Source organism: Sminthopsis crassicaudata, chromosome 3 (assembly GCF_048593235.1).
Source record: "Sminthopsis crassicaudata isolate SCR6 chromosome 3, ASM4859323v1, whole genome shotgun sequence".
Taxonomy (NCBI): Eukaryota; Metazoa; Chordata; class Mammalia; order Dasyuromorphia; family Dasyuridae; genus Sminthopsis; species Sminthopsis crassicaudata.
The window spans coordinates 538069289-538091652 of NC_133619.1; the positions used below are offsets into that span (position 1 = coordinate 538069289).

Genomic DNA, 22364 nt, shown 5'->3' on the forward strand with positions numbered 1-22364 from the left:
TCTAATTATTGAGAACTAAATATATATGATTTTTTAAAAGAAAGTTTATGGTTTAAATGGTGTTAGAAAGTAGTTCTATTGACTAAAACCTTCGTTTAGTTATAACATAGCATTAATATAGAGTCTTACATTCTGTAAATTGAACTGCAACTGCTGCTTGTAGGGTGCAAATTCCTGAGCCAGTTCATATCCTTCATGGTAAAAAGTGAATAATCCCTGAAGGAAGGACAAAAGCTGCAAGGACAAAAAGAAAAGTAATAATGAAAACACTGAAAATTTCAATAGCTAAAATGCCTACAACTTGAGACCAAAAATTTCAGTGCCAAGTATAAACCTTAAGGAGGATAAGGACAAAAAGAATGGACTTGTATATACCAAATGTATTTTAGCAGTACTTTTTGTAGTAAAAATCACTTAAGTGGATGTACATTGATTAGGGAATGGCTAATCAAATTAGGGTACCTGGATATTAAACTGAAGTAAGAAATCATGCCTATTAAGAATTCATAGAAGCACTAACAGCTCCAAAGTGAAGTAAGCAAAACCAAGAAAACAGCACACATAATGGTGACAACAATGTAAATAAATGAAAAGAATAATAAAATCCAAACTGTATTGATCAGTCAATAAGCAATAATTAAGTACTTACTATGTGAAATTATAATGAACAAAAATAATAAAAAGGTGTTTTCCTACTTAATGGTTTTCTGTTGCTTTTTTTGGTGGGGGAGGTGAAGGTAGTTTTGGGTTTTTAAACAGAGATAGGGAATCTTGGGTGTGGAGCACAATATCTCATGTTAGACTGAGCTGAAGGAAGAATAAGTTGGGAAATATATAATTTTATATATAATTTTTTTTTAAAGGAAAATATTTCTTTGAAAGCATCACAGGTCAAGTTAAAAAGGAAATGGTCATCCTGTCAGTTCCCTTGTATGGATGGAAGGTTGCCTCCTAACATGGGAGAGAATGTGATCATAAAACTGAGCTATCAGAAATTGATTTTTTATTCCTTTTTCATAGATAGCTACTTTGTTACTTAGTTTGTCTCAGCACTGGGACTGACTATGATTATGATAGTCATAACATAATCACTCTTCTAGGAATCTAAATACCCAATTAAGTTTAAAGCTCACTTCCAAACAATGAGCTATTGTAAGATTTCTATCTTAGGTAATAGGGGTTATAGATGTTTATTTTGCCTTAAAACAAAGTTTTTGTTCTCTCCACAAAGCCAGTGCCTTCTCCCAATCCCCTCAAATTACCTTAAATATAACACCTCCTCTTCTCTCTCTCTCTCTCTCTCTCTCTCTCTCTCTCTCTCTCTCTCTCTCTCTCTCTCACACACACACACACACACACACACACACACACACACACACACACACACACACACACACACACACACACATATTATTGTAAGAGAGGCAGTGGGGTATAATGGCTAGAGATCTGACCTTGAAATTAAATATTCAAATAATATCCTGGCTATGGGACCCTGAGCATGTCACTTAACTTTTCTTTAGTCTAGACAGCTCTCTAGAAAAAAAAAACTGTAAATTGAAAAGAACATGCAAAATTGCCATGGTAGGAAGCACTTCCTTATCCAAGTTACCTATAGCAATGAAATCACAAGTTCAGTCCCTGTCTCTATGCTGTATCTGTGTCTGTACTTCTATGTGTACATGTTATCTCTCTCTATAAAATATAAGTTCCTCCAGGAAGAAATTGTTTGATTCTTTGCATTCCTAAATTAGTGTTGTGCTTGGCATATTACCATCTGCTTAATACGTGCTTCTTGATTGCTAAGTGTGCTAAGTGAAAGTCTTGCAATTTAGTTGATAACTTCTATCTGTGATATCCTTAATGGGCTGGCTACTTCCTCTATTATAAAGGATACAAAGAAAAAGGAACAGTAACTGCCCTCAAGGAGTTTTTAATCTATAGGTAGATTCAATATGTACATCTAGTAGAGGCAAAATTTATATTAATGTGATATTAAATAAAGGGTGGGAAGAGAAGAAAAATCTAAAATTAAGGACAATTTATTAACAATGTAGCAGGAATTCATCATGGCAATTTAAGAAAGAGCAGCATAGGGACACAGTATTCATTTATAATATGATGGGTTGGACTCGATGGCCTCCGAAGTCTCTTCCTGTTTCAATTCTATAATCCTAGTCTTGCTTCAAAGTTCAGGCTAAGAGGTAGCCTTCTCTCATATCCAGATATTAAATTTATTTCAATTAGCCTTCCCTGATACTTTAATATTAATTTTGATTAAGCAGATAAGCACCTACTGTGTTCAGTGCACTTCCTATTCAACTTTATTTCTTAGATGCCTTATTTCAAGACTCAATTCAGAGAAACTATGAAAAATATTTTCTCACTCTTTTGTTTTTACCACAATACTTTTTATGGATCCCTCTTCTTGCCCTATTATTCCTTATTCTACCCCCAACTCCATCATATGGAGATTCTTAACTGGACCACTCCCAGGTCTGTGGATAAATTACAGGTGCTCTTTGAACCTGAATAGAGAAAAAAAGTTACATCTTTTATTTTCATTAACCTCAAATTGAAAATTAGGATTTCCTTCAATTATTAAAATAGATAGTAAGCATTTTTCTGAGAAGAGTCCTTATGCTTTACCAGAATGCAGAAGAGGTCAAATAAGATTGAGAACCTTTATCCTAGAAGAATGAAAAAGGTCTAGGGCAGGAACTGTATTTCTAATCTATTTTTTTTATAGTCTTCCTATCTATTTTTCTAATCCTTCTCTCTCTGGTGCCAAACAATACATATCCTCAAGAAATTTATATAGGATGGGGGAAGGGAGTAATTTTGCCATGTACATAGTTACAGGATAAATGAAACTTGAATTCATTTTCATATATAGAGAATGAATCCTGTCATTTCATTGTCCTTGGGAAAATAACAAGCTTCATGCTTCAATTGGTAGACACACTATAATTTCTAACAAATAAATGTAGATTCTACTTCTAAGTACAAAGATAATTCTGCTTTTTTCTTCTTAGAGGTTGTGAATTACTCAAAAAGTATTTTGGTTCTCAGGATAGTAATAGTTTTAACTGCTTATTTAATTATTTTAAATGTTTTTTTTTTTTATTTTTATGATTTTCTCCTCTAATCTGACTCTTACAGAACTATAATTACTGAGTAGAATTGCATTAACGATTTATAAATAATATGTTGAGTTGTATTCCATTAGGAATTGTGCATTATTCAATACATGAAAGTTTATAGGTATTTGAACATCATATATAATACCATTAACTAAAATAACATTCCTTTTTAGTTATGCAAATTTGTCAAAACACATACACAACACATTCTGCCTAAATGCAGAAACTATAGTGTATTTAATCAAACCACTGTTTTAAAATATAATCTGATTTTTAAAAACTGATTTAATAAACATATTACTATGCAGAAGGATAAAAAATAATACAAAGTATCTATCTAATATGTGTTTATTTGGTATACTACTGAAATATTATTTGTAGTTTTCTCAATTTCTAATCCGAATTCCCTATACCAATAAGGATATAGTCAGAAATATTACTATAGGGTCCTCTGAGGCAGAAATGAAAATATTAGAGTGTTTTGAAGAAAAACTAGAAAAAAACTTTTCATCAAAACACCAAATGTCCTGAGAGCTAAAATTTCTTTTTCATTTGAGAGCTAAAAAGATGACAAGAATCAAAGACAGAAAATATTGTAGCAGTAGAAAGTTTTTAAAAACCACTAAAAATCCTCAATAATGTCCTTTGCTTCTCTAGTCTTTGGCCCTTTATGATATATTAGAGTTCTCCAAATACAGATGTATTTTTCAGAAAGTAGAGAATAACAAATGGCTTTTTTTCTTTTCTTCAAGTACTTTTGGTGTTCTATTTCTGACACCCACTTAAACTGTCCAAATTGCATATGTTGGTCAATAATTTTATGCTGAGCCTAATAAAATAATTTATTCAAGAATTTCAATATAAATTTCTTTAAATACATCCCCTATATATTGACTTTAAAAGTACATCTCAAGAATGACATGACTTTAAATAAAAAAATAAAAATAGGCTGATTGTGAGAATCAAGTGAATTAACATATTTAAAGCATTTTTCAAACCTTAAAGGACGATATGAATTATAGATATCATTACTTGTTACTATTGTTCACCTCGCCATTTTATCAAATAATAGAAAAACCTCTAACAGTTTGTATATTTCAATTATATTTCAACCCCCCCAAAAAATCAAAATTTACTTTAAAAAATAATTTCTATATGGAAGGGGTTCCCTAAGAGTTAAAATAAGTTTTAAAAGGCTAATAAAAGACATAAGAATGCTCACACTGCACAATGTGTGGGTTTGTGTGGTTTATCAGTTTTTCAGCTAATAAAGTTCAAACAAATAACTGCCACAAGATGGCAGCAGAGTAAAACTTTTAGGGGCTCATTTTGCCCTTTACTGATGGAACTAAATGGGATCTTTGCATTCACATCCAAAACAAGTCTCATAATATTTCTTAACTTACCAGAAGACTATGGCCTAGAATTCCCCCCCCCATCCCAACAAAAAACAAAAACAAAAACTTTTTTTTCCATCCAGAAGAATTAACAAATCAAATTACAAGGTTAAATGGAAAGATCAATAAAATATCTTAAGCAGTTAGGCAGCTCAGATAATTACTAGCTGTGTTATTTAGAGCAAATCACTTAATCTGTAAAATGAAGATAATAACAGCAACCAAACATAACAGCTCACAGGATTGTTGTGAGGATAAAATGATATAATTTTTGTAAAGTCTTGCAAACTTTAAAGTGTTATATAAATGCTAGCTATTATTATTAGATTCAAATTTTAACTAACATTATAATTAAAGAGTAATTCAATAATAAGGACCCATGATATACAATGTGGTACTGTACTGCAAAAGAGATTTCTTTTAGTTGGGGGAGAGGATGTCCAACTAAAGTTCCTCTACGATTAGAGATCTGTAATTACTTTCTACTGTATGATCATGAGAGATGCTTAAGCCACTGAGTACTTTACCTAATATCTATTGTGATAACATATTATCTATACCTATCTGTGCTATTCTCTGCTATATTATCTCCCACTCTGGAAGGTAGTTCTAGATGGCAAGTCCTAATTCCTTTTAATTTTATATTCCTAGTACTTATAACAGTACTTGGTACACTGCGAATGCATAATAAATACTTATTGGGTGAAACTGAATTCATAAAGAAAACCTCTAAAATGCTATAAACTGGAATAAAAACTGTCAACCTGATTTCATGAGCAATTTCATTTAGCATTTATCTTGTGTCTCTAAGTAAAGTTGGGTGTTGTAGAGGTCCTTGTTTTCTGGTAGCTTATGTTTTAAAATAACTCATATATTGATTCATTCTTCATATAACATTTTAACATTTGCCAATCATCTCTAATAAGCAACTTTAACTAGTATTTAGGCAGATAGACAAGGAAGATAATAACATTTTCTGATATACAGATCCAAGTATTTAAAAATAGAGTCATAATGAAATAGCTACAGCTTACCTATAGGGATGTTTTTGACTGTGAGCAAGAAGAATCTAAGGGGAGAAAATGCTTACTCCAGTCCCTCTCAAATATATGAGAAAAAAACGGAGGGGGCAAGATAGAGAGAATTGCTTGCAAATTAAAACAAGTCTGATGTACCACCTCACACCTCTCTGATGGGCTAACATGATAGGAAAAAATAATGACGAATGTTGGAGGGGATGTGAGAAAACTGAGACACTGATGCATTGTTGGTGGTGGTGTTAAATGATCCAACCATTCTGGAGAGCAATCTGGAACTAGGCTCAAATGGGTATAAGTTGTGAATACCCTTTGACCCAGCGGTGTTACTACTGGGTCTGTATCCCAAAGAAATCATAAAGAAGTGAAAAGGACCCACATGCACAACAATGTTGGTAGCTGCTCTCTTTGTGGTAGCAAAGAAATAGAAAATAAGTGAATGTCCATCAATTGGTAAATGGATGAACAAACTGTGGTACCTGAAGGTGATGAAATGTTCTATAAAACAAATAGTTCTATAAAAAATGAACAAGCTGATTTTAGAAAGGCCTAGAAAGATTTATATGAATTGATGCTGAGTGAAACAAGCAGAACCAGGAATACATTGTACACAATAATGGCTAGAATTTGCAATGATCAACTGTGAAAGACTTGGTTGTTCTCAGTGGTTCAGTGATTCAAAATAATACCAATAGATTTTGGACAGAAAATGCTATCTGCATTCAGCATCAACACGTATTATATTCACTTCTTTTTTTAAAATTTTAAAAATAATCTCTCCCATGGTTTTTCCATTTTGCTCTGATTTTTCTCTTCCAATATGATTCATAAAGCAATGTGTATTAAAAACTTAAAAAAAGAGAATCTAAGAAAATTAGCAGTACTAAATGAGCTGTAGGAAGGTTAAATAGCAGTGGAGTGCAATGCATTACAGAAAAGATGGGATAAATATAATGATATTAAGTGTAGTCATTAAAAAGAAAGGAAATTATCAGATCATCTTGTGTCAAAAGATCAAGACAGAAGTCCCTAAACTGAAGTATTTAGGGACTCAATTCTATTTTTTTTTAAATTTCTGAACAACAGCAAACTTAGTTTGAAATAAAAGTATAAAGTATAAAGTGAAACCCAATGGGCTGAGAGTCTTAAGAGAGTTATGGTAGAAAAAAAAAAAGCATATACTCAGGGGAAAAAAAAGAGATCTAGGTTCTTATCCCAGCTCTCCTACTAACCAGTTGTGTGGTCTCAGACAAATCACTTAACTTTTTGGGGCCTTATTCTCCCTCTGTGCAAAATGAGAAAAAAAGAAACAGTACTTGAACTCTAAGGATAATTACATTTCTGACAGCCTATGCTTCTAAGAGCTTTACCAAAGCTAAAGTCAGAAAGAATGGTGAGGATTCAAGTGTGATCAATTATGTCAAGGGAAAGAAAAGATCAAAGGAACAACGATTCAAGAAAAATCAGTCTCAGCACTGAAAAAAAAAAAGATAGGAATCTTTGAGAAAATCTGTTCAGCAGAGTTTAGAAAAAAAATGAAATAAAAACAAAACATTTGAGGTTGAATGGTATGGCTGAGGAATAGCAGGAGTAATGGAGGAAGTATCATATCATATTAGTAAGGTCCAGCACAAATATAAGTTATCTAATCTCCACTGGGCCCTCACCATGGCAAGGCAATCCTTTCCCACAGAAGTCATTCCAAACTTTTGCTTTTCCCTTCAAGTTTCCCAAACCCTCATCTTTTTGTTTGTAAGTTTATTATTTCTCTTGTACTGAGAAGTGGACATCACTTGCTATGAGTTCCCTCTTTGCCCTTAACTTACATTTTATATTTCCATTGATTCCCAATTTTCTTTTATTTCAAAATCTGCTGAAGTGATGGTGGTTCTTTCCACCAAAGCCAAATATCCTTCCTGTACTTCTGATCTCATCCTCTTCCATCTCTTCTGAAAGATAGTACTGCAATTATTTTACCTCAAGTTATTCCCCTTTGCAATAGATCTTTCTCATAATTGTCATTGTGGTTTTCCTAAAACATAGGACTGACCATGTCAATTACCTATTCAGTAAATTCTGTTGGTTCTCTAGTCTCAAGAATGAAATGTTGATCTTTACCCATTTAAAAAAAAATTACATTTTCTGTAAAGTTCTAAAGTAATTTAATTTAAATCAGTACAATTGTACTCTAAATTAAATAACTATGCACATTTGGAGCAAGTGCTACAATTTTTTTTAATTGATGGAATACATGATCAAAAAAGGTTTTAATGTACTTTAGATTACAACACTCAGCTGTTATAGCTACTTATAGTCACTTTGACCTAAGGGACTCTTTATCATTATAATTTCTTTAAGCCAAGGGAAAATATAGACACCTTGAAGTAGATGATTTTTATCAACTCACTTCAAGTCTCTGTACCTACTAATGACAAGCAGATTATGCTTTTGTTTTGTTCATTTTCCCCACAAAAATCCCTAAGCATATCAATGCAATTGATTAATCTAAAAGTAGTTGACCCAAATTTGTGAGCCTTTGAATCATACTGGTCGCTGGGAAATGTTTTCTGCTGCTTCACTAAAATATAATAAACAGGACAAATATTTTAAGGATAAGTAGGACAAATGTGCACATGTTGTTTTAAAGGAGAACAGAACATGTAACCTAAGAACTCTAAATGAAAATAATGATTTTAAAATTACTTGATTTTTAAAAAGACTTTATTAAAGAATACTCATTAACTTCACATGAATAATCAGTATCAAATTACTTGCCTTCTCAAAAAAGAGGGAAAGGAGGATGGAAGGGAAGGAAAGAATGTGAAACAAAATTTTTGTAAAGAATGTTAAACATTTTTACACATAATTGAGAAATATTTAATGAAATGAATGAAAATATACTAAGAAAAAGAATTGTCATTAGATTTCTATTAAATGTACATTTTCCTTTCTTCACCAAATGCTTACAACTCCAATTTTTTTCTTAAGATAGTCAAAATCTTGATAAACTCAATATTATCTCAATACTATTCTATTAAGTTTGTTTGTGGAATGAGGGGAGATAACTTCATTAGAATAGAAAAAAAACTGTCACTTTGTTTTAATTGAAGAAATACATAGTTATCTGAAACAGATGTTGTTTATCTGAAAAGTAAAAAACATATTTCTTATGCAAAGTAGCATTCCTTCCCAATATATCATCCTTGAAACTGACAGTCTCATCAACATGTAAGCAGGATTTACATCTTATATGTCTTTGCATTACTTACCACTTGTAAACACAAGAACTTCTGCTCTGGGGTCAATTAAGATAGGTCAAAGATTTTTCCAATGTATCAATACAAGAATTTCTACTTACAAAACTCTCTTAAAAATTGAATATATAAATGATAATAAAATAGTATTTTTCTGATATGCCATTTTCAGATTTATTATTCTTAAACCGAAATAGTATGTTGTCACCTACATAAAGTAAATAATTCTATATTTTTATGCTAATTCATCTGTTTTTAACTTGGACCCAAGGATGTTTTCTTCAGGTTAAGATAGGAATATTATTTACATATCTTTCATAATGTTACTGAAAACTGGATATAAAACCTGAGCATGCAGAGATACTACAAGACTAAAAATGAGAATGAGATCCAGTTGCCACTAAAAGAAAAATTCAGAAGCCAGGACAAGATTTTGAAAGAAAGAATTTAACATCAATTTCAGTTATGAAACCTCAGGAAGGGTATTCTTAGATTCAGAAAAACACCCAAGTACATTCTATTATGAGAGGATTTTAAGACAGCAAGCGGGGGAAGAACCAACAAGTTTCTCTATACTATTCATTTCACAGACTTATTTTGAGGGGAAAGGCAATTATCAAATTCCTAAGAAATATTCTTCCTACTCTAATGAGGAAATGATGGACAGAGGGTCATATCATTGAACCTCTTTCAATATCAATTTTCTCATCTGTACAATAAGGATAATATTTAGACTGTCTTTCCTCACAAGGTTATTTAGAATTACTTTATAAACTGGAAATCAATGTATCTTTGTGATCACAGCATCACAGATCCCCTCAATGGCATTTGAGTCTAATCCATATCTAAAAAATATGAAATGAACAAAAATGTCCAGAGGATTCCAATCAGAGCCTTCTTATTCCTAGAAGTAATGCCCTTCCTTCCTTCCTTCCTTCCTTCCTTCCTTCCTTCCTTCCTTCCTTCCTTCCTTCCTTCCTTCCTTCCTTCCTTCCTTCCTTCCTTCCTTCCTTCCTTCCTTCCTTCCTTCCTTCCTTCCTTCTTTCCTTCCTTTCTGACTGCCAAGGTCACACAGCTAGCAAGTGTTAAGTGTTTGAGGCTAGATTTTAACTCAGGTCTTTCTGACTTCAGGGCTGGTGATCTACCCACTGTATCACCTAGCTGCCCCTGCCTCTCTTAATAGAATTCAAGACTGCATTAGTTATTTCTGGTTGTTATTGTTGTTTTTAATGATATGCTATAATGCTGATTTATAGTGATCCTACAATCAACTAAAACCCCAGATCTTTTATCAAACTCTTATTCGTTATCATTAGGAAAGAACATAAGCAAACTTTCTCTATACATTTAATTTTCTTAACTGAATTTTTGTCTCTATACCGTGATGATCTTTTCTTACATGAAAATTGCTTTACTCTCCCTATCCAATTCTTAATTATTTAGGGGAAAGCCCCTCTTTCTTCCTGACAATTCTATTGATTTCTATTACCTTCTTTGGAAAAACAGTGAGATAATGGTACAGTATAGAACTTAGAGTATCTGAAAGTTACCATTTGAAAAATATGAATATCATATTTTTTCACATCAGGTTTTTTACATATTTGATTCTTTTGTTATTTTTATTCCTAAAATATGATATGAGAAGAATATGGATTCAATTAAAATTTGTGAATTACCTCATGTTTACCTTATTTATTACTATTTCTAATCTAATGAATGAAAGACAAAATTCCCTTTTCTAACTCTATCCATTTTTCCCTCCTTTTTACCCTTCTTAAACTCTAAAAGCTACATTGAAGATTACTGAAAGACACAGTAGAAATCATATTTGTATAGATATACGCTATATAGACACACTAGGATTATAATATAGAGAAAAATGGAATGAGTCCTGAGGGCAGAACCAAGAGACAGAGTGAAGCCAGAAAGCTGCATGAGCTTTCCTGGTTTCCCATGAAAACTACATGAAATCAAACCTCTGAATAGAGTCTGATGAAATGAAACCCCTCTCCAGCTCAAAATAGATTGGAAGGACTTCAAGAAATATCAGTCTCACTGGGTGAAAAGGATGTTCAGCCCCAGCTCAGATAGATTCAAGGAAAACCAGTAGAAGGGCTTAATCACAGCAAATCATCAACTTAACACCCCTCAGTCCTGGCTCAGTAGCAGAGCCAGTGGGGTAGCTTCCAGTACCAAAAAAGAAGGCAAACTGCCAGCTTAGAAAACCAGACTGTTTCTTGAAGAAAAGAGGTAGGGCTACCCCCTGCTGAGAGAAAGCCCCATACAGAAGAGGCCCCTATATTCAAAGCAAAGACTCAGAGCTGCATAGAAAGCTTGGGACAGAACTCCCAGAATCCTAGAAGCAGTGCTTGACAATAAAGGCACAAAAGAGTGGGGGGAAAGAGAGAAGGAAAGAAAATGAGCAAGAAACAGAAAGGAGCCTTAATCATAGAAAGTGTTTGGAAAACCAAAACACTAAGACAAGGACAAAATGATCATGGGGAAATCTCAAATAGCGATATGTGTTAGTCTCAAGCCCAAAGAGGCTTCTTGGAAGTGCTCATAAAAGATTTTAAAGAGCAAATAAGAGAGAGGTAGAAGTAAAAATGAGAAAAGCCAATAGCTTGGAAAAAGAAAGAAAAACAATTGAAGAAAATAATTCCTTAAAAACCAAATGCAAAAAAAATTCATTGAAGAAAACACCTTGAAAGATAGAATTCATTAAATGAAAAAAAGAGATACAAAAACTTTAAAATATGGAACCAAGCAAATGAAAACTAAAGATTCTATGAGACATCAAGAATCAATCAAACAAACTAAAAAGAAAAAACAAAATGGAAGAAAATGTAAAATGCCTTACTGGAAAAACAGATGACCTGGAAAACAGATCCAGGAGAGACAATTTAAAAATGATTGGTCTATCTGAAGGTCAAGACCAAAAAAGAGCCTAGATAACATTTTTCAAGAGATCATCAAGCAATCTGATTTCCATCTAAGCATTTAAAATACCATCTGTCAAAGTTAGATGACAAATATTCAATTCAATTTATAGGACCATAGCTCTAAAGTTGGAAGGGAACTTAACTTGGTCATTTAGTCCAATTTTCTCATTTTATAGATGATTAAAGAGAAACATGAGCATTTTCAGTGACTTGCTTAAGGCTCCATAAGTGACAGAGCTTGGTTTCCATTCAATTCAATTAACAACTTCTCATCTAGTATCTACTAAATGCAAGAAATTGTGTTAAGTATCATGGATATCAAAAAAGAAAAACTACACAATATCTGTCCTCAAGGAGTATTTAATTTTCAAAGATTGAATTTTGGGAAAAATAATAACTTTTAACTTAAATATATAATCTCTAATAAGTAAGTCTGAAACTCTTACCGGTTCAACAAATTCAAATTTTTTCTTTTCCTGAACTTCTTGTATTTTAAAGACATATTCAAGAGATGACTCATAGAAATTTTGATGTTCTCGATCAATTTGTGTATCTGCCTGTGGAAGAAAACAGAAAGACACAACTAGAAATCATTAATGGTCATATTCTATACAAATGCAGGAAATAGCAAAGTATCCAGTCACTCAGAATTCACAACTGGCCTTTAAGATCTGAAAAGAATTGATTGTTATTGAGGATAAATAGAGAAAAAAAATGATCTAGTCAATCTAACCCTCTCACTGCCCCTCACCTAAAATACTTTGTCTCATATTTCTGAACATCTGAACTGGTCTGTCTCCCAGGCCTAGAATGGGCTCCCTCCTTAACTCCATCTCAAATAATTTCTCCTTCTTCAAGACACAGCTAATCTGCATGACCTTCTATTTAAGTCATCTTTGATCCTCCCTACTGCTAGGATCCTTCCTCCCTATTTATTTACTTTGTATTCTTTCTCTTAATACTTATTCTGTATAGATGTATACCTGTACATCTCTTCTCTATTAGAAGATAAGCTCCTTTTATTTTTGTTTGCTTTTATTCGTTAATAAGTTTTATTTTGTTTTAAATGTATAAACTTTATAGCTTTTTTAGGTAACTGTTTTATTTTTTCTAGTTATACATATATATTAACTTTTTAAAATAGACATTTCTTTATAAATCATGTTGAGAAAGAAAAATCAGAACAAAAGGAAAAACCATGAGAGGAAAAAAAAAAAAACAGAAAAAAAGAAATGAAAATGGCATGTGTTGATTTACATTCAATCTCCATAGTACTTTTTCTGCATACAAATGGTGTTTTCTATCCAAACTTTATTAGGATTGCCTTGGATCACTTTAGCATTGAGAAGAATCAATTCTTTCATGGTTGGTCATCACACATTCTTGCTATTAGCATGTACAATTCATTCCTGGTTCTGCTTGTTTCACTCAGCATCAGTTTGTGAAAATCTTTCTAGGCCTTTCTAAAATCAGCTTGGTTATAATTTTTTATATAGAATGGTAATATTCCATTATTTCTATATGGTGCCTTCCCCAATTGATGGGCATATTCTCATTTTCCAATTCTTTGTTACCACAAAAAAGTTTGTTAACTACAAACATGTTTGCACAGGTGGGTCTTTTTCCTTCCTTTATGATTTCCTCAGCATAAAGATCCAGTAATAGCACTGCTGGGTCAAAGTGTATGCACAATTTGATAGTCCTTTGGGCACAGTTCCAAATTGCTCTCCAGAATGGTTGGATCTGCTCACAACTCCACCAACAAAGTATTAGTGTCCCAATTTCCCACATCCCCTCCAACATTTATCATTATCTTCTCCTGTCTCCTCAGCCAATCTGAGAGGTGTGAGATATGGTATCCCAGACTTTTTAAAATTTGTCTTTCTCTACTCAATATAATTTAGAGCACTTTTTTGTGGCAGTAAGCTCCTTGTTAATGAGGATCATTATAATTTTTTGTATTCATATTCTTAGTGCCTAGTATAGTGCCTAGAACATAGAGGATGCTTAATAAAAGACTGCTGATTGCCTCTTTCTGTTGGAGAAGCTCAAGTGTCCTCAATGCTTAATATCTGGCAGGAGAAAAAAGACATATGCATAAATAACTACATAGAAGATGAAATTATAATTAAACAAAGAGGTGATACTTGATTTCAGAGTTTATTTCCAGATGGGATAAAGGCCAGGCCTACATCTGAAACCCTGAATGATTATGGATCCTGAATGAATCACATTCCAAAGTACAATACATTTTTCTATGATAAATAAGTGTTTTCTTATAAAATTCTAGTGGCTAAGAAAGTTTCCTTTAGATAAGCATTTTCTATCTCTCTTTTTTAATTGTTTAAACTTTATCTCTTTTTTTTATCCTCAAGCTTGTTATCCTCAGAAGTTCTTCCGGGAACAGGCAACTATATTTGGTTTAGTAGAGAAAAATTGCATGCAATCTCTTCACATTTTAACACAGGTTATTAGCAACTGGGGTTAATGGAAGTGGATAAAACCACCATCTCCTGCTGAGATTTAAGCATTAAGCAACACCAATGCAAAAAGCAAAAACTGAGTCACTTCTTAGGTTGCTTTTATAACAAAAGTGGAGTAAAATTAGGCATAAGGATTTGACCATTAAAATAATCATTTACTATACTTTAAAGATAGTTTCTTCATTAATAACTATAGCATTGAAGTACTGGATATCTTTATAGATTTTTAAATGCTTTCCCCCTTATACGTATGCCAAACACATAAACAATTTGAAGTATAAAAGGGAAAATAAATGAGTACCATGACCACCCTACTAACCATTCTGTTTCTTTCCCCCAAATGGTTTATTAATTGTTTTCCATTCAGGAGCAACAAAAGCAACACACTAAAACAAATCAATATTTTTCCTATTCAGAGTAAGTTTGATCACATCAGTAGACATTCATAAGACAACTATCAAAATGTAAAATGCAAACAGATGACATGTGAATATGAGATACAATATTAGAATTATTTTCTCTTAGTTATTTTCAATGCTCCATTTCATAATATTGATCTTTGTTTGGAAATGAAACCACTGTCATTGTTACTAACCACATGTGAGCAACTTATTTTGCTTTTAAAGACATTTTGCATTAATACTTTAAGCTCAAATGGCCATTATTTGAAGTTCATTTGAGTAATTCATTTCCCTCAGGAGAGACAGAGAGCTTTTGGATAACTTAGAACAATAGTGAATCTTGTCATGCTTCCAGTTACAGTAGTTTTCATCAATTCTAGTATAGTGCACTGAAATCTGATACTCCATATACTCCTTCAAAAGGTCATCCAAGAATCTACAGTACTTATAGATAGCTAAATTTCTGTTTGGCAGAAGATTAAAATCAGGATTATTTTGAATTCCTTTAAAACCAAATTTATAATCATGCACTATACCAACACATATGGGCTCCTACATTAAATTTGGTTCCCTACATTTAAAAAAGATTAAATTCATGTCACTATAGAAGTAAAAAGTAAGCACCTTGAAAACAATAGTAAATGTTTTATAGATAATACTGATAACTGACACATTTTTATATTGCATTCAAGTTTACAAATCATGTTGAATACATGATTTCATTTTGACTTCATAACAATCATATGAGATAAATACTATGGATTTTATGCTCATTTTGTAGATAAAGAAAATGAGGTTCAAAAACACTACCTATTGCCCACAGTCATACTACTAGTCTTCATTTCTAGAGCCCAGGGAATAATAGACATGTAGTAATAAAAAAATCTCACATTTATATAACAATTAAGTTATTTTTTTTTAAATAAGTTTTTAGTAATATCTGATTTTTCACCTCATCATAATTATTCTCTTTTTCATCTCCCTGCTTCTCCCAGAGAGGAGCCCTACAACAAACCCCATACAACAAAAGTTTTTTTTTTAAATAGAGGGAAAAAATCAGTGCAACTAATAAATATGTCAAAAATATGAGAAATATATATTACCTGTAAATCTCCTATCTCCATCAAGTATTGGGAGGGAAACTTCTCATTTCTTTATCTGAGTAAACCTTTATTTTTATAAATTTATAAATATAAATGACTTTATATGATGATAATTTTTTTAAAAATATTTTCCTCACAATAACTTTGTGAAATAAGTAAAAGTAACATTTTACAAATTATGAATTGAAGCTTAAAAAGTTTAATTCATGTGATAAGGTGACCCAACAGCTTATAAGTGAAAGTCATATTGCTCCTGATTACCCATTCCAAAACTCAAAAATTTTAAAGAAATACTAAATAGAAGCTTGTTTCATAAACACACCTCCAGTCAGAAAGCCAAAGTGACTAATGTTTGACAGAATTATTAAATTCAAGATTTATTTATGTTACTTAATATGTTGTTCAATAAAGTAGAAAGGTATTTTTTAATGTCTACTTCAACAACTAGATCTGTCTGTGGCTGTTAATTGGTGGTACCAGTTATATGGCACAAAGGTTTGGGAATCAGGAAAAATTGCTTAAATGTCTCCCAAAGGTGACTACACACAAAAATTGGTGGTACCAGTTATATGGCACAAAGGTTTGGGAATCAGGAAAAATTGCTTAAATGTCTCCCAAAGGTGACTACACACAAATAGTGTACTTCCAAATACTCCAAGTACTTCTCAGTTCTATGACTTCAATCTATACCAACGTTTTCCTCAATTCTGCATTTGTTCTATACAATATCTGTCTCTTCCATTTATCTTAAATTCTTTTCTCAGGATCACAAATGAAATAAGATTTCTACCTTCTTTTTCTTTTCTCCCATCCCTGAATAAGATGATAACCCCTTCTAAGTCTAAGATTTTTTTTTACAAAAAACAAACAAGCAAACAAAAACAAACAAAAAATAAAACAGGATGAACAGTACAACCATAGTGAAATCAGTAGCATGCCTATGAAGTTAACTCTAGACTTCCTTAGAAAACAACTGAGCCAAGTCTACTACTCTTCTATTTCTCTTTAATTCTTAACACTAATGTTCCCAAATTGCTTAATATACATACCCATTTTATAAGGAACAATAAGTTTATGAACACCTCAGGGAAAAAAATAGTCAACACTTCTATGTGACCCTTCTTTACACAAGAAAAAAAAAAAACTATTTCAATAATTTTTCTGATAGAATGGTATCTTAAGGGACATAAACACAAGGTTTCTGCATTCAAAACGCTACTATGGAAAATGATGGTATTGTGTACTGCATCTGATCTGGAAGGCTTTTGGCTGTTTTTTGCTAATCTGCAGTCTGGGCTACCCAGCAACATCTGCCTTCTTGATTATGTTATGCTAACTGCTACTAGAGAAAGTCATAAACTGTTGGAAAGATCCATTTTATATAACCTAAATGGCAACACAGGAGTCCTTTTAATCATTTTCAATAAACTTCTTTTCATATTCCCCATTGTGATTACTCTAAAATTTTCCTACTCCCTTAAACTTCCAACACATTTCAACAGATGAACTCTGTTTCTAATATACTGAGATTGAGGCTATTTGCCCTGAATTATTTTAAATCTTCTTAACTATACCTCAAAACTTTTCTTTGTCCTTCACCATTTTGGATTTAGTGAGCCTGAGTTCAAATTCCAGTTCTATCATATTATATGTGAGAGAGTTTCAGCTGATCACTTAACCTTTATGCCTCATTTTAATAATCTGAAAACTAGCTCATTTTTAGGTTGATTTCAGAGGAAAATGTAGCCCTTCTCCTTGTCAAACTTAATTCTATAATCCCAAGAGCCACTTTTTTGTCTCTCCAATCACTCTTATTCTTTCTTTTATCTTCAATATTTCCTTCTCTGTCATCCTCCTCTAAAATATATTCCTCTAATCAAAAAAAAAATCACGTTTCTTCATTTAGAGAAATAGGAGTATTATCACATTTTTTCTCCTCTCTGTCTCTTCTCTCTTTCTCTCATCTCCTTGAGTTCTCATGCTACTTCCCATGTCCCTTATAAACTTATCTATCCCTAAATGTTTCACTTATAATGTCTAAAGCTATTTCTTAAACAGACTGCCAGTCCATACTTACTTTTTTTTTTTTTTTTTTCTTTTTCTGAGGCTGGGGTTAAGGGACTTGCCCAGGGTCACACAGCTAGGAAGTGTTAAGTGTCTTCGTTCAAGATTTGAACTCAGGTCCTCCTGAATTCAAGGCTGGTGCTCTATCCACTGCGCCACCTAGCTGCCCCATACTTAGTTATTTACTAAACATTTACTTCTAGATGCTCTAACAATATTTCATACTGAACATGTTGAAAATTATTTTGATCACATACAACCATATCTTCTTCATGATTTTTCTTTTTTTCCACAGTGTATGTCACTATTTTTTCATTAATCATACTTATTCAGCTAGATATGGATAAAAATTACATTAGTTCTTCTTTTGCAAAAAGGTATCTTGAATCTGAGTCTCTCCTATTCATCTCCACTTCCACAATCTTGTTTCATTTTTTAATCAACATATTAGGAAGGTCATTAGTTGCCAAATTAATGGTCTTTTCCAAATCTGTATTATTTTTAACTTTTCTGCAGCTCTGACAACATTGCTCACTCTATCAGCTTTTATACTCTTCTTCTCTCTAAGTTTTTAGAATGTCACTCTCTCCTGGTTGTCAGTTCCTATGGATTTAATTATTTGTCTGTATGCCATGATTCTCAAATTTACCATTCCAGCCCCAATCTGTCTTGTGACTTCCAAAGTCCCATTTCCAACTGCCTTTTAAAGATTCTGAGCTGCATGACCAATAGATCTCTTAAATTCAATAAGTCTAAAACTGAACACATTATCCTATTTCCTATTAAAGTAGTGAGCGTCATCCTTCCAGTCTCCCAGGCATCCAATGTAGGAATCATCCTGGATTGCTCACTATCTCTTACCAAGTTATTTCTAAGACTTGTTGATTTGACCTTTGCAGTACCCCACAATTATGGCACTTTATCTCTTTGGTCACTGCCACCACTCTAGAGCAACCCCTCATAACCTCATACCTGGATAACTACACTAGACTGCTGGTAAATCTGCCTGTCTCAGATCTCTTTTCAATTTAATTCATTTTCTACTTAGCCAACAAAGTGCTTTTCCTAAAACTCAAGTCTGATTAATCCCTCTATCACACCCCACTTCCCAAAAAAACCCAAACTCTAGTTCCTTCTCATTGCTTAGAGGAATGAATACAAAATGATATTTGATATTAAAAACCCTTCATAATCTTGCCCCCTCCTATTTTTCTAGTGTTCTGGAAGTCTGAAGATCTAAGTCTTTAACAGTACTCTCAGATCCTGTGACATTAGAATCTAGGCTCTCTCACAAACAAGAAAACCCACCTCTCCAAGACAGGCTCTTTCTTTGGCTTCCCCCATGCAGGTGTAGTCTCCTTCTTCTGCCCAACTACTCAACTCCCTACTTCCTTTAAGTCCTAAATAAAATTTCAGAAACTAGGCTTAATAAGAACTGTCATTTGTACTTTCCATGTCTCTGGGTAACATACATGAAGTACATTCCAAACTTTAAAACAGTCTGTAAAAGTTACCAATTATTGACAGTGAACTAGAACAGTACTTCTTATTTGTTGGGGTTTCCAAAGTAGACATGTAAATTTTTTATGTTTCCCAGGACCTTTTTCATATTTTCAGGCAATAGTAGAAAAGCAAGAAAAAGGAGTATTAAAGAAAAAATAAAGCAGAAGTAGAGGCAATCAGTTTTAAAAATTCACTCATTAAGGAATAGAATTCCTGGTTTTCATCACCAAGAGGGCAAAGAAAAGATGATGTTCTACTGTAAAAATTAAGACAGAGACAAGGGGGAAGAGAGGAGAGAAAATGGCTGAAAAAGAAAAGCATAGAGAAATTGGTAATAATGGTGTCTCAAGAAACAGGAAGGGACTTAGGGCTATTAGATATTTCACAAAAATGTTACTTGAATTATATCAAGATAATTTTATTTTTAATTCATTTTGGATATAAAGAATCACTTGTTTTATAATGGACAAGTAAATACATTTTTGGACAGACTGTAGAAATTATATTGATTTGTTGCTTACATTACAAAAGGATATGTAAATGTCCTATTAGTGATTTTTTTTCTATTTCTAAGAACTGAGAAATAAGGAAAAGTAGATCCAATGAAGTACAGTAGGCTAGGTAATATGAATAGAAAGGACTGGCTCAATTTGTTTTAAAGATTTGTCTTCCAAAAATTGTCAAAGCTTACCTCTTGCAAATGAGACTCCTTTTTCTTTGCTGACAAATTTAAGTGCTTGTCAAGAATAGAATAGTATTTCTCACTCTCTTTGTCAAACTTCTTCTTTCCATCCTGAGAAGGAAAAACAAAAGACATAACTTAACAAAGAAAAAAAGAGATCCAAAATTAAGAATTAAGGAAATCTCAATCACCTAACATATGAAGTCACAAGGCTGCTTTTTTATCTTTATTCTCATAATATTGACTATTTGAAAGAAAAGGAATTATTACCATAGGGTAGGCATATAGGATTTTCCATATAAGAATTATGGGTTAAATTACTTTGATTAATTGCATTTACATAATTAGACTTCCACAGTCCTATCCTTTGATGTCATATAATAGAGAGAAAGTAAACATACGTTTGAGAAGACTAGAACAGTGAAGGACAAGTCATGGCAGATCTAACCATACAGGAGAGACTCTGAATGCAGCCCTGACAACAGACTATTTGTTTGCTGAAGAACAACCAAGCCAAGTGTGGAAAGGCTCAGCACCAGCAGACTGGTCACATGGTGATTATTGTTTTGGACATGGCAACTTGTGAAACAAAGACTACATATTGGCCCTTGGTCCAGTATGGCACCTTCTATTTCTTCGGTGACAATGGCAGAAAGGAAGAAAAAATGGTAGACAAATGAGTTTTCAATTGTTTATGTAACTCTTTCTATTTTAGGTATGTGGCTCTTGTCCAAGGACTGAGTAGACATAACATGCCCTATATAAGAGTAACTTAGTCTTATCTATCTGGCTATAAATGAAATCAGTATACAAAAGGAAATTCCAGCTAAATGAAAAGATGGTTCATAGCCTCTTCTAGAAGAATGTCAACAAAAATCATCACTTTATAAGATTCTTTGTCAACCCAAATTGTTACATTCATGTTAAGCATTTGAAAGAAAGATTAACGTGAAGATAGTTATAATTCATATAACAACAGTTGTCGAGGATGAAGTAGAGAAATTCTGCTTCAACTAGGTAAGAATTTATGAGTTAAATCAGCACATGCCTTAATATTGGTGAATTTTATGCAAAGGTGGACCAAGGGAAAAATGGCCCCCAAAAGATGAAAACCATGATTCAATAAGTGAGAATAAGGATATCATTTACAAATCATGAATCCTGTCTTAATAAAGAATAAGGAGGCAATGGACATGAAAAGCACAAAATTAGAGAAAGAGAGATAGGAGAGGAAGAAGGATATGGAGGAGAAGGAGGAAGAAGAGGAAGAGAAGGAAGAGGAGGAGAAGGAGGAGGAGGAGGAGAAGGAGGAGGAGGAGGAGGAGAAACAAAGAAGAAGAAAAAAGAAATTTCAGAAGAAAGAATGCTGACTTTGTATTTAGAAGTCCTATTTACCAGAGGCAAAGTACTCAGGACACTTCAGAGTCTTTATTTTGAAAATCAGTGTGAAGGTGAACAGGAAAACTTCTAAGATGCCTTGCAGCTCTGAATCTGTAATCCTGTCTAGTGTACTAGTGGGCAGAGTGAGAGTAATTTCTGACCCAGATATTGGTGGACAAGTCAGACTGCCAATTTAGGGCAAAGATCAAAGGAAAAGTTAGAAGAATAAAAACAAAAAAAGATAAGGCAAGCAATGAAAATAGCTCAGATCTGCCCATTTTTAGGGAGGCAACTGCTTCTAAGAACAAGAAATGAATAAAAACTGATCCAAAGATTCATAGCAATCTAAAAAAGCTAAACTGCATAAATAAACTACTATAACAAGGAAACCAGAAATAGCCTAGAAATTACAAAAACATTCTTTTTTGGCCAAATGAAGAGAGATGGCAGTCAGTCAGTAATAGTTTATAATATAAACTTATTTACAAAAGCTTGTGGAATGGGATTCCATATGATTATGAGTTAGCAACACCTCATAAAAAAGAAAGGGTGACAGAAAAAAAGTTTCCAGAAAATTTGTCCAGAGACTAGATTAAATCAAGTAAACTCAAGAATATCTAAGGATGAAACCAGAATAAAGACAATAGATGAAAGATAGACATGATCTATTGCTTTTTCTAAAACATCTCATTTTCTCCAACATTATCAGTGGAGCTGCCATTCTAACATCTCAGCCCTTGGTGTCCTAAATGAGAAAACAGAAGCGGCATTAAAGAAAACAAAGGAAGGAAAATCATCCGGGCTAGACCAAGTACCAACAAAAGATGTCCATGCTAAAGGTGATATAATTTTGAAGGCACAAAAGTATTGATTTGCAAGATATGTGAGAAAATGATAGTCATTTGAAAACATTTTAGATCCCATTATTTTTCAAAATACATTAGAAGAAAAAACACTGCCACCTCATATGCCTGT

General features: G+C 32.8%; 1 protein-coding gene across 1 annotated transcript in view; it reads right to left on the minus strand.

Moving 5' to 3' along the window:
* The window catches only part of ARHGAP42 (Rho GTPase activating protein 42), a 369352-nt gene that overhangs the window by 99758 nt on the left and 247230 nt on the right, over nucleotides 1–22364 (minus strand). Inside the window, exons 5-7 of the mRNA XM_074304443.1 lie at nucleotides 20019–20120; nucleotides 12220–12330; nucleotides 130–234 (exon numbers count right to left, since the gene is read on the minus strand). Coding sequence (XP_074160544.1) covers nucleotides 130–234; nucleotides 12220–12330; nucleotides 20019–20120 — 318 coding nt within the window. The remainder of the gene's footprint in view (nucleotides 1–129; nucleotides 235–12219; nucleotides 12331–20018; nucleotides 20121–22364) is intronic.